General features: G+C 40.7%; 1 protein-coding gene across 5 annotated transcripts in view; it reads right to left on the reverse strand.

The window, feature by feature from the left end:
• znf827 (zinc finger protein 827) overlaps positions 1-13,496 on the reverse strand; it is a 119,379-nt gene that overhangs the window by 16,876 nt on the left and 89,007 nt on the right. For 4 of the 5 annotated variants that reach the window (XM_068041413.1, XM_068041406.1, XM_068041429.1 and 1 more), the window contains exons 8-13: positions 12,417-12,511; positions 9,935-10,072; positions 9,601-9,772; positions 9,293-9,459; positions 6,273-6,512; positions 838-1,015 (exon numbers count right to left, since the gene is read on the reverse strand). In XM_068041413.1, coding sequence (XP_067897514.1) covers positions 838-1,015; positions 6,273-6,512; positions 9,293-9,459; positions 9,601-9,772; positions 9,935-10,072; positions 12,417-12,511 — 990 coding nt within the window. The remainder of the gene's footprint in view (positions 1-837; positions 1,016-6,272; positions 6,513-9,292; positions 9,460-9,600; positions 9,773-9,934; positions 10,073-12,416; positions 12,512-13,496) is intronic. The other variant, XM_068041421.1, reaches the window with a different exon arrangement.

Genomic DNA, 13,496 nt, shown 5'->3' on the forward strand with positions numbered 1-13,496 from the left:
TATCTCAATGACAAATGCCACTTCAAGAAAGTTCATCCATATCTCCACTGGAAAGTTCACTGCCCATACGGAAATTCTCCACTTCAAACCCTAGTCTAAGTTTAGCCAATTTTAGTTGCTGCAACAATGGGGGTTCTACAATTGCCCTCAAGATGCAGAAAGAAAATTAGCGCAGCTTACTCATTATCTAGTGAATCCTACTGGAATTTGCATGTATATGGGTGCTAGGTGAGGACAGGATTGGACTTAGTTGCAATACCAACCCACCCCATTGTTAGCCCTCCAGGACTTCATGCAAGTGGCCATTCCCAATGTTCAAAATTGCAATTATTCTCAATCAGTTTCAACTCCAATTTAAGGAAAGTGCTTACTGTTATTTTGACAGATTTGGTGTTAAATGAAACACAACTTTCAACAGTAACAGGAGCATTTGGTACCGAACAAAATAAAACAGGAAATGCTGGAGACCGTCAGCAAGTCAAGACAAAATCTGTGCAGAAAGGAAAAAGGTTGGTTATCATTTCAGATTTATGATACTTTGTCAGAGCCTGGCTCTGATGAAGGGTCATAGAGCTGAAACATTAAGAAAACCTTTTGCCTTTCACTGAACATTTCCAACATTTTCTGTTCTATTTCAGATTTCTTGTATTTTGCTTTAAGTACTGAACATAATTGGCCGATCTTCTCATTACCATTTTAAAAAAACACAAATAAATTTCTGAAAGCCAGTGTAAATTTAGTTTGCATCAAACTCAAAAGTTAAAAAAATAATTAGTGCTGATAATTTCCTAAATGTCAGACCCTGAGGATGGCAGTCTACATCCCATTTTTCCTTACTTGAGTCCTCCAGTAGATAGGTTATGGCATTTTTTGTGCTCCACAAGTTGCTCTGGTGTTTTCAAAAATTTGTGACAGATGTCACACTCATACATCCTGGTGATGAGGTGGATCTGCAGATGCCGTTCATACATCATCTTTGTTTTACACACAAAGTTACAGAAGATGCACTCAAAACCTAAGGATTAACACAAGCACCATAATTATAAATCTAAAAATGGCACATTAGGACAGGGTGGATTTAAAAAGAACAATGTTGGGCACATAGCATAATACATAATAAATGATATTAGGTTTTACTGACAAGTCCCGTAAATAACAGCAATTAAGTTAGTTGTGAGTTATGATCAGCCATGCTAGGATAGAGGGTGGGGAAGGTATGAGCACGACTTGCTCAAACAGCAGAAGCTACTTTTATATCCACGTAGTGCTGTCGGCCCCAAACATGCAGATCTCATGCAGCAGGCAGCAATTCCAAAATAAACTTGCCAGATTTGCCACGGTTGACACCATGCGCTTGGAGCCAGCGTTATTGACGCAATCTCCAGCAGTAGAAAAATACAGAAGCCTGAATTCACCATTCAAGGAACCATGGAGTTACGTTCTGGGCTCTTTGCGTGCGCACCCACCCCACCCCCCAGACCCCTTCCTCAAACATCTATCTGTACTTTAAAAACAGTTTCAGTAAGCAGACCGAATCTCTTGCAAGCTGAAACCTACACCTATATACTCTGCTGTGTATATGTTAGTGTAATCCATATCTGGAAATTAACACAGAAATGTGGTAAATTGCTTCCTTCTGAATGGATGCTCATCACTTTCTCGTCACCTCCCAAGGTGGAAGAACCAGACTGTTGAATTGCTGCATAAAATTTTAAAACTACATGTTTATTTACAGATAAAGTAACGTGCACAAGTAGAAGAACTGGCAAGATAATAAACAGTAGTGTAATCAAACTTGTACTACACAGGAATCAGGCTGTCCAAAACTGCAGTGGGACTGAACACCCATAGTCACCATATCTATCCAAGATCTCTAGTACTGACCATGCCAAAGTTCACTGCAGCAGGTGACATTTCCTTAATTTAAATACCCCAGGAAGGGCCCACAACATTAGGGGCATGTGTCAAATGCTTGCCTGCCCCAAGAGACTGCTGGGTTGGAGGGGTGGGGGTAATGATATGTTACATCACGTCATGCCCCCAATATGAAACATAATTAATGTGCTCTTATTCTCCCCTTACCATCACAAAATCTTGTTGCTTTGGGGCTTCTGGCTTGATTTCCAAGGTAGACCCCATACCTATCATTGGATGGGTCAGTACACTGTGTCGCACTTAGTGTACCTGTTCATCAATGCTCTGCCAGACTGGGGTTGTGGAAACTTTTGGTTTGGGAGTCCCTGCCCTTGATCATGCCACTCAATGCTGCTGACCAAGTTTGGGGAAGGTGGCTGCTCTGCTCCTTACAAGATTCCATAGAAACTCCAGGGAAAGGCTGGGGACCTGGGGTACTTGAGCCCCTATCTAATTTGCGACACTTCCTGCAGGTTTCCTGCCAGATTTACGGCAGGAGTGCCCAGCAAGGGCCGCAGATTTTCATCCCTATCCTTCTCTCAGTTACTGTAAGTTCTTAGAAACGTGTGGCATAAATGGAAGATAATTCTTAAGTGTTCCAATTGTTCAACAATGTATTTAGGTGAAGCAAATAGAAAACCAAAGACCACAGGAAAATGCCTACATTATAAGGATATCCTCTGAAATTCAGGGAGATTTCTGCCTTTATAGTTAAGGCAAAGCAAATTTTAAGAGATATGATTTCGGGCTGCTACATCTTTGAAATGTTTGTGTGAGGACCTCATTGTTCTGTTGCAATACATGTAATCAGCTCCATGCAATCCAATCTGGTCATTATATTCAAGAGGAAACATCTACCCAAAATGGGTTTACTTGTTGTTCCAATGTGTATTGGACCACATGAAATTGAGTCATTAGAATAACCCAATATTGGGGCAAAACCACACTGAAGGAAATGGATCTCTAAAGAAACAGTAAATATGGAAAAATTATTAAAAGAAAAAGAGACTTCATTCAACACCTTATCGCATCTCTTAGAATTATCCCAACGTGCCTTGTATACAATGAATTGCTTTTAAGTGCCATTGACTGTTATATAGGCATTTACCAAAAGTAATGCTCCACAAACAGCAATGAGATGCATCAACAGCTAATGTCTTTTGGTGAGATTGGCTGACATTTCATTTCTCAAGGTGCAAAATGTGTTAAACTGTCAGTATGTTTACTTAAAAAAAAAAAATGGTTGTTATATGACATAAGTCCCATTGCATACATTGCAGGATAGGCTGCTAAGCTTATTTTGTTAATGAGATCCAAACTGCATTTCATCTCATCCTGAAGATTTACCAAAGAACAAAAAGTCAAAAAGTCCTGTTGCTCATTGCAATGTGCAAGCAATACAGTTTATGAAAAGCGTTTATGAACCCCTTGTGAAAACTGTAGTTTCATTTTTTTCCAAGCACTGTGCTGCGGGACACCTTGCTGCATCTTTTTACTGCGGATCTGCTATTTAAGCCGTAAATAAATATAAGCAAGTAGTTTTGACCATATTAGTCCAACTTTGGGAATGACAGGAAAACATGGTAGAAAGTTGATGAGCAGTGGCAGATTTTTAAGGAGATATTCAATTACTCCTGACTAAAATATATTCCAGAGAGGAAAAAAGATTGTAAGAGGGGGGAAAAAAACATCCATGGCGAAGCAAGGAAGTTAAGGATAACAAAGACAAAAACTAAGGCATACCATATTGCAAAGGCCAGTGGCAGGCTGGAAGATTGGGAAACTTTTAAAGATCAACAAAGGGTTACTAAAAAAGTAATAAAAAGGGCAAAGGTAAATTATGAAAGAAAACTAGCGCAAAATATAAAAACAGATATCAAAAGCTTCTATAAGTATATAAAAGGGAAGAGAGTAACTAAAGTGAATGTTGGTCCCTTGGAGGATGAGACTGGGGAATTAATAGAGGGGAACACAGAAATGGCTGAGACACTAAAACAGTATTTTGCCTCATTTTTCACAGTGGACGACACTAGTACCATCCCAATAGTAACAAGTAATGCAGAGGTTATAGAAAGGCAAGAACATAGAACAATCACCACCACTAGGGAAAAAGTACTGAGCAAACTATTGGGATTGAAGGCAGACAAGTCCCAGGGCCTGATGGCCTACATCCTAGGGTCTTAAAGGAATTGACAGCGGAGATAGTGGATCCATTGGTTATAATATTCCAAAATTCCCTGGATGTGGGAAACGCTCCAGTGGATTGGAAAAATGCTAATATAACGCCCTTACTCAAAAAGGGAAGGAGGCAGAAAGTAGGAAGCTATAGATCAGTTAGTTTAACATCTGTCGTTGGGAAATTGTTAGAATCCATTATTAAGTAATAACAGGACATTTAGAAAGTCAAACCGCAATCCATCAGAGTCAGCATAGTTTTATGAAGGGTAAATCGTGTTTGACTAATTTGCTAGAGTTCTTCGAAGATGTAACAAGTAAAGTGGATAATGGGGATCCTGTAGATGTAGTATATCTGGACTTTCAGAAGGTATTTGATAAGATGCTATACAAAATGTTAATACACAAGGTAAGATCACATGGGGTTAGGGCCAATTTATTAGCTTGGATAGAGGATTGGCTAACCAACAGAAAACAGAGTCGGGATGAATGGGTCCTTTTCTGGTTGGCACAGGGTTCGGTCCTCTGGTTCCAACTATTTACAATCTATTTAAATCACTTGGATGCAGGGATAGAAGGTACTATAGCCAAATTTGCAGATGATACTAAAATAGGTGGGATAGTAAGTTTCAATAAAGAAATAAGAAAGTTACAGATGGATATGGGTAGATTCGGTGAATGGGCCAAAATTTGGCAGATAGAGTTTAATGTGGCTAAGTCTGGGGTTATCTATTTTGGTCAGAAGAATAGAAAGGCAAATTACCTAAATGGAGAGAAACTTCAGAGTGCTTCAGTGCAGAGGGATCTGGGTGTCCTTGTGCCAATTGCATAAAACTAGTATGCAGGTGCAGCAGGTAATAAGGAAGGCAAATGGAATTTTGACATTTATTGCTAAAGCAATAGAGTATCAAGTAGGGAAGTGTTAGTGCTGTACAAGGCATTAGTGAGACCACACCTGGAGTATTGCGTACTGGAGGAGGGATGTAGTTGCATTGGAGGCAGTTCAGAGGAGGTTCATTAGATTGATTCCAGAGATGAGGGGTTTGTCTTATGAAGAGAGATTGAGCAGTTTAGGCCTTTACTCTCTGAAGTTCAGAAGAATGAGAGGGGGTCTAATTGAGGTATATAAGGTGATTAAGGGGGTTGACAAAGTAGGTGTAGAGAGGATGTTTCCTCTGGTGGGGCAATCTAGAACAAGAGGTCATAGTTTTAGGATAAGGGGTAGCAGATTTAAAACAGAGATGAGGAGAAATTACTTCTCTCAAAGGGTCGTGAGTCTGTGGAATTCACTGCCCCAAAGTGCAGTGGATGCCGGGACATAGAGTAAATTTGAAGAGATAGACAGATTTATAATTAGTAATGGGTTGAAGGGTTATGGAGAACGGACAGGAAAGTGGAGTTGAGGCTGAGATGAGAGCAGCCATGATCTTATTGAATGGCGGAGCAGGCTTGAGAGGCTGAATTGCCTACTCCTGATCCTAGTTCTTATGTAGACACGTGATTAGGAAATAATTATTAAACTTGGGTACTTTATTCCACACACAGCATGTATATGGATGATGATTTTGGGTCATGTTTGATTTGGCCTGTTTATGGGAAATGCTGTCTAGGAATGTGAACACAGGAGTGTTGGGGTAAAGCCCAAACCCTAAGTTTGTTCCAAAGAAGTTCAAACCATTTCTTTTCATCAAAATTCTAAGTTTCAATAGCTTAGCAGACCAAAAAAAAAATATTTAGGACTAATGGGTTCCTGACACGCAGAAAAGCCGGTTTAATTTGACACCTGCAGTAACTAGAAGTTACATTTCCATGCTGAACAATATGTTGCATTCAATTATCATTATCTTCATGTATTTTTCAACTAAAGGTATCTGCGCATTTCTCTTGCAGACTTACGGTCTCCTATCTTTTATTTAGAAACTTACTGCAAGACAGCCTCTAATTAAATTCTAGCTACTTCTACATCATTCCGGCTTGTCATACTCAAGCTCACATTTTAATATTCAGTTGCATGACACTAGGATCTCGGATCTATGAATAAGAACTACTTCCCCATCGACTTGGCTTCCAGTTTAAAGTGCTAAAGTGTCTCAACACAAGAAGGGAAAAAGAATGTAACCATCTGGATACAAACAAGATAAAAATCTTCGATTGGATTCTTGAGCCAAAAAACACTCGCTCACCTTTCTCAGATTTTTCCTCAGAACCGTATGTAGATGACCCACTAAATGGATGTGGAGGGTTGAAGGAAGTGGTTCGCTCCTCTTTGGTGGAGTCAGAATTGGGGATTTCAGATTCAGTAACAGAATCACAAAGTGTTGAAGATGAAGACAACGAGGATGACGATGATGACGAGGAGAATGTTGGAGCTGCCTTGGATTCACTGGTGGGGCTAAGGCAAAGGGGCATTTGGATTTTCTCACCTATAGAGATGTCAAATACAGTGAAATTAAGATTCAGGAGAAGTTTTGCAATTAACTGAGTCATTTTATCACAGATGTAACTCTAAGCAAAAGTGATCACCTGTTTGACAAAAACATTGCCTTGGGATTACATGGGGTTCTCCTGATCTTCTGCCATTACTTTGACAGGAGATAAGGTGAACCTCAAAAGAAATGGTGCAAATATCTGAAAATGACTATTTACATAGTTGCTCTGGGATTCTGCTGGTCTCCCACCCAAATTACATTGAGAGTTTGGAAGAACTCCTACAGAATTTCCCAGCAATTTTATTTATTCATTTGATATTGTTAGAAAAAGACACTGAGAACTTATATTAAATTTGACTAAAATTGAATTTTATTTTAAATTCGTTCATGGGATGAGAGTGTCACCAGCAAGGCCAACATTTGTGTCCATCCCTAATTGCCTTTGAGAAAGTGGTGGTGAGCTGCCTTCTCAAACCGCTGCAGTCCATGTGTTGTAGGAAGGGAGTTCCAGGATTTTGACCCAGCAACAGTGCAAGAATGGCAACATAGTTCTAAGTCAGGACGGCGTGTGGCTTGGAGGGAAACTTGCAGGTGGTGGTGTTCCCATGCATCTGCTGCCCTTGTTCTTCTAGGTGGTAAAGGCCACAGGTTTGGAAGGTGCTGTCGAAGGAGGATTGGCGAGTTGCTGCAGTGCATGTTGTAAATGGTACACATTGCTGCCACTCTGTGCCGGTAGTGGAAAGAGCAAATGTAAAAGGGGGTGGCTGGGGTGCCGATCAAGTGGGCTGCATTGCCCTGGACAGTGTCAAGCATCTTGAGTGTTGTTGGAGCTGTACTCATTCAGGCAAGTGGAGAATATTCCATCACATTCCTGACTTGTGCCTTGTAGATGATGGACAGGCTTTGGGGAGTCAGGAGGTGAGTTACTTGCAGCAGAATTCCAAGCCTCTGACCTGTTCTTGTAGCCACAGTATTTATATGGTGGCCCAGTTAAGTTTCTGGTCAATGGTAACCCCCACGATGTTGATGGTGGGGAATTCAGCGATCGTAATGCCACGACATTTCAAGGGGAGATGATCAGATTCTCTTGTTTGTTGAAGATTGTCACTGCCTGGCATGAATGTTACTTGCCACTTAACTGCCCAAGCTAGGTCTTGCTGCATGCGGGCATGAACTGCTTCAGTATCTGACGAGTCGCGAATGGTACTGAACACTGTGTAGTCAGTGAACATCCACACTTTTGACCTTATGATGGAGGGAAGATGAAGCAGCTGAAGATAGCTGGGCCTAGGACACTGCCCTGAGGAAGTCCTGCAGCTGAGATGATTGGCCTCCAACAACCACAACCATCTTCCTTAGTGCTAGGTATAACTCCAACCAATGGAGAGTTTTCCTCAGATTCGCATTGACTTCAATTTTGCTCGGGCTCCTTGATGCCACACTCAGTCAAATGCTGCCTTGACGTCAAGTGCCATCACTCTCAACTCACCTCGTGAATTCAACTCCTTTGTCCACGTTTAGACCAAGGCTGAAATGAAGTCGGACGGGGCAGTAATTGGACAGGTTTGATTTGTCCTGCATTTTGTGGACAGGACATATCTGGACAATTTTCCACATTGTCCAGTAGATGCCAGTATTGTAGCTGTACTCGATTAGCTTGACTACGGCATGGCTAGTTCTGAAGCACAAGTCTTCAGTACTACAGCCAGGATGTTGTCAGGGCCCATAACCTTTGCTGTATCCAGTGCCTTCAGCTGTTTCTTGATATCATGTGTAGTGAATCAATTGGCTGTGGACTGGCACTTGTGGTGCTCAGGAGGAGGCAGGGATGGATTATCCACCTAGCACATCTGGCTGAAGATGGTTACAAATGCTTCAGGAGCTGAGCACGCTAGTGCAAAAGGCTGATCACCTGGCATGATGGTAATGGTAGAGTGAGGGATATGCTGGGCCATAAGGTTACAGATTGTGGTTGAATACATTTCTGCCAACTGTGCCTCATGGATGCCCAGTTTTGAGCTTCTAGATCTGTTCTGAATCGATCCCATTTAGCAGGGTGGTGGTGCCACACACCACAATGAAGGGTACCCTCAGTGTGATGATGGGACTGCGTCTCCACAAGGACCGTTTGGTAGTCACTCTTAACAGATGGACAGATGCATCTGCGACAGGTAGATTGGCGAGGGCAAGCAGGTTTTTCCCTCGTTTGTTCTCTCACCACAGGCCCAGTCTGGCAGCTATATACTTCAGGACTTGGTCAGCTCAGTCAATAGCGGTGGTACCGAGCCACTTTTGGTGATGGACATTGAAGTCCCCCACCCAGATTCTGTGCCCTTGCTACCCTCAGCACCTCCAAGCGGTGTTCAATATGGAGGAGTACTGATTCATCAGCTGAGGGAGGGCAGTATGTGGTGATCAGCAGGAGATTTCCTTGCCCGTGTTTGATTTGATGTCATGAGACTTCATGGGGTCCGGAGTCAATGTTGAGGACTTCCAGGGCTTCTCCCTCCTGACTGTATACCACTCCGGTAGGTCTGTCCTGCTGACAGGTCAGGATATACCCAGGGATGGTGATGGGACTCTGGGACATTGACTGTAAGGTATTATTTGGTGAGCTTAAGTAATGATTTTTTTGGGACTTATTTTACTTATCAGGTTATGGTGTTACTAGAGTTAAATACAATTTAATACATGTGACCACAAGAGGAAAATTAAAAATGTACACAACTAAAACAAACAAGTTACCCAGTACTAAAGTTGGCTGCCTTGGTTACCTGCATGTGCTGCATCCACATGTGCTTTCATTTCTGTTTCGTCCATGCAGGAAAAGTTACAGGTACAGCAACACAATGAAAACATCCACTGTTCCTTATCTACATGTAACGACATGTGGCTGACAAACTGCAGATTCACTTCGGTCTCAAATCCACAAACATGGCAGCTAGATAGAAAATTAAGCGTGAAAATAATTTATTTTCATTTTGTTTCTTACGTGTGCACTACTTTAAGTGAAGTAACACTGGTCCAGCATGACCTTTAACTGAGGTGAATTAGCATCCTGCAAAAAAGAAACAGAAGTTACCTATAGTAATATGGACTGTTCTTACGATCACAACTCTTTGAGGTTACAGCAGTAGCTATGTCCGCAGAATCTCCACTCACTAACTTCACTGAATGGATTGTCAAATGCTGGTTTAAGTTCGCTCGACACTTGGCAGCATACGGACACAAGTGACACTTGTATCTTCGTTCTTCTATAAAAATAATAGTTCATAATGATTAGCTTTCAAACACTCTTACCAGACAACCTTTCAACTCCTCTACAGGAAGGTCATTCCAAATCCAGTTTAGAAACTTCTTTATTTTAAAGTTTAAAAACTTACAAACACTGCACTGTATTCATAACATCTCCTTACCTGTGTGCAAAGAAAGGTGTCGAGACAGTGTCTGCTGCCGGCCAAAAACTTTCCCACAAACCTTACAGGGAAAAAGCTGCTCACAAAATTTCCACGGCGGGGTTATAGTCCCTGACTCGACAGTTAATTTTCCTGCTTCTGCAAATGGACAATAGTTCTCATGTAGTCTTTACTTCATAGACATAACAGTACTTCCAACTATCCTTAGAGCGATACCTAGCTTGTCGGAGAGTTCACTTTGTATAAAGGTCATTGCCAAATTGATTCTCTATTAATTTTAGCATTTACATCCTCTCCTCTCAACAGCCACATTATACTTTTAGTTAGGAAACTGAGTGAGCAGACGACGAGTTCTACTAAACCTTACTGTCAGTATTATTCCACAGGTTGGAAAGCATGATGTGACAGAACCATACCAGTTCTATACACAGGGGGGCTTGTCCACCTCAGTAAGTTTCAAAAGGGACAAAACCCTTCATGTATTACGTGTACATATTTTCCTTTGAAGATATATGTTCTGTCTTTCCGTCAGGGTTACATTTGTAACTACTGACTAAAACATTTTCAAACCAAATAACCCTTAGCAGATAAATTTAGTGCCTTTGTGAAGGAGATAAATCCTGGATCAACAATCAAAATTTATTTCTGTACATTTCTACTGGGTATACAACAACTTGCAATATAGCACCTTTAACGTAGTAAATCGTTTCAAGGCATTTCAATAAGAGCACTAACCAACAAAATTTGACACCAAGCCACATAAGGAGATATTATGATAGATAACCAAAAGCATGGTCAAAAAGGTAGGTTTTAAGGAGAATCTTAAAGGAGAGTGAGGTACAGAAGCAGAGAGGCTTAGGGATGGAATTTCAGAGCTTAGGGCCTGGTGGAGCTATTAAAATTGAATTTTGAGGAGCAGCGAGATCTTAAAGGGTTGTAAGACTGGGGGAGATTACAAAGAAAGGGGGCAGGGGGTTGAGGCCATGGAGGGATTTGAAAACAAGGATGTGAATTTTCAAGTTGAGACATTGCCACACCTGGAACCAATGTAAGTTAGCAAGCACCGATGATGGGGCGGATGTGCGGTTGAAAGCTCATCTCGGGGTCAAATAGGGCACCAAGTTTGACAAAGGTCTGGTTCATGTTCAGTCAGTGCCTGAAAGAAAGCCCACACCTGTGCCACAGATCCATGGAAATGTGGTTCTCAGCAGTTTGTAGACACTACTATCCACAGATCATATCGCACATATGGTAGGAAGTGAGCAAAACATACAGAATGTATAGCAGGTGGAAAAAAATCAAGTACCTCTAAAAATTCTGATGTGATGGAGCAAAAACAGACAAACAGTCATTTCAATATTTAAATGGCTTACAACTTTTCAGTTTTCTCGGTCTCCTGAAGGTGCTGACACTTACTGGGGTACTGGTCCATACGCGTCAATTGCAAGCTGGGATCATGCCCAACTACTGTTAAGCATTGTTTAAACTTTTCTGCATTAATTCAAGATTTTTTGTAAATGGCTGTTCTCTTTTAATCTTGAATTTTCTTTCTAAGAGTGGCTGTACTGGCAATTTAATTAGTAGCTCGCATTCTTAATGCTGAGTTGCTTAAATTTTTCAGAAAGACCTATGTAAATATTTGGTTCAGAATGGAAATTAATAATTGAAAGATGCACCCAGAAATAATATATTCCCAAGGAACATGGTGATTCTTGCGTGCACGCCAAGAGGAACGTCATCTGCATAATCCATCAGTTAAGATGGATATCGTGATTACCATGAGTTATTGCTGAATTAACATGGAGGAGGAGGCATAATGAGGAACCTATGCAGGATGGCCTTAAGAGATGAACAGCCTTTTTGTTGATTCATTACCTTACATTTCATGCTTGAATTATTTCAGCTTTTTACTGGATGTCCAATTCATGCCATAGTATCTAACATGATACCACTGTTAGTTCTTTAAGACTACCAACATCTAAAGACTATTTTCCCAAAAAAAGTCATGAAAAGGCCATTCAGCCCATTTAGGTTCATTTTTTTCTAGTGTTCCAAAACTCTCAATACAGCATTGTACTGGAAGGATGTACTGCCAACATCTTCATAGATGACAGGAAGGCCCCATTCCTGTGGATAATATAGGTAGACTCCCAAGTGCTTCAAAAAAAAAGTCATTTTTATGAGGTAAAATAACTAAGCCTATGCTGCAGGGATTTTGGATCGGAGAAAAGCATTAAGTGTTGTAGCCTACCTATACTGTCTTCAAGCTCAGGATTGGTGATTTTACACTTACACTTGTTCCTGCAGTTAGTTATTTTGCACTTTTTTGAAAATTATTGTTTGCAAACATGCAACTTTGAAATGGCATTTTTCCAAAATAAGATGCTGCAAAAAAATTAATTTCAAAATATGTAACCGGACACTTAAAATCTCTAAACCTTTAAACCTACAGCCAGAATACCAAACTATTAGCATCACATACCTTTTGATGGTGGTCCCCCATGGAGATCAGATAAAGGATCTCTCAAGTTTGAAATGAATGGTGATTGTCTAAACGCTTCTTCACAAAGAGAAGAACTGGACCAAAAGAGAAGGAAAATAACTCACTGGTTAAGTATTTCTGAAGCTTCAACATGGGCAAATTTACTTATCTAGACACAAACAAAAAACATTACTCATGAAACAGCAATGAAATTATTAGCAACAAATTCAGAGAAACTGGGTAGTACAGCAATTTAGAAGATTACCCTTTTATCTCTGGGACCTCAGTATACATCGAGCCCTGACCACAATTATAAATTTATTTCAATTGCAGCTCAGTGCCAATAACTAACGAATTACCACAAGACTGTCCAACTGAGATTCTCATATTAATCTTTGCATTAATCTCCACATCTTTTTAAAAAATTAATTTTGCCGATTTACTCTCCATCTCCTCTCTCAAAGGCAATGCCTCCTGCCGGGGTAGGATTTTACAGACCTTTTCAGCCCTCTGTACCTCACCCAAGTGACCATCCTTCATGCATGAGCTCAGTCAGTTGGTTATTTTGCTGTCTGATACACAAAGATTGAGCCCTATCCTATCCTTGCTAGACATCTACACACACACACACACACAAAATCATATTCTACAGTTGGAGTTACTGGATAACAATCAGAGGGTAGAACCTCCAGACAATTTTCCATTCCCTATACAGAGTCATGAAATTGCCAGGGATTGATCTTGGCATCTCTGGTCTATGTGGCTCAACTAGCACTTTGTTAATTGAGCCATTCCCAAAAAAAAAACCCAAAACACCCATATATGGCATAACTAAACACTTTCCTGGTCAGACTTACACAAAAGTGAAAGCCACATCTGAGCAAACATCGAAACACTGATAAACTTGGCTGTGTTAAGCATCAGAACCATCAAATACTCCATCTACTTATTTTACCAGATTGCCAATCAAATGCAGATAAAGTTGTATACCACAGGGCAATTTATCTAACTTGATTTGTTTGTACACTTGGATGTTTTCTTGAGGGCATCAAATGGAAAAGAGTAGTACTTGATGGAGGT

This window comes from Heterodontus francisci, chromosome 1 (assembly GCF_036365525.1).
Source record: "Heterodontus francisci isolate sHetFra1 chromosome 1, sHetFra1.hap1, whole genome shotgun sequence".
Lineage (NCBI taxonomy): Eukaryota > Metazoa > Chordata > Chondrichthyes > Heterodontiformes > Heterodontidae > Heterodontus > Heterodontus francisci.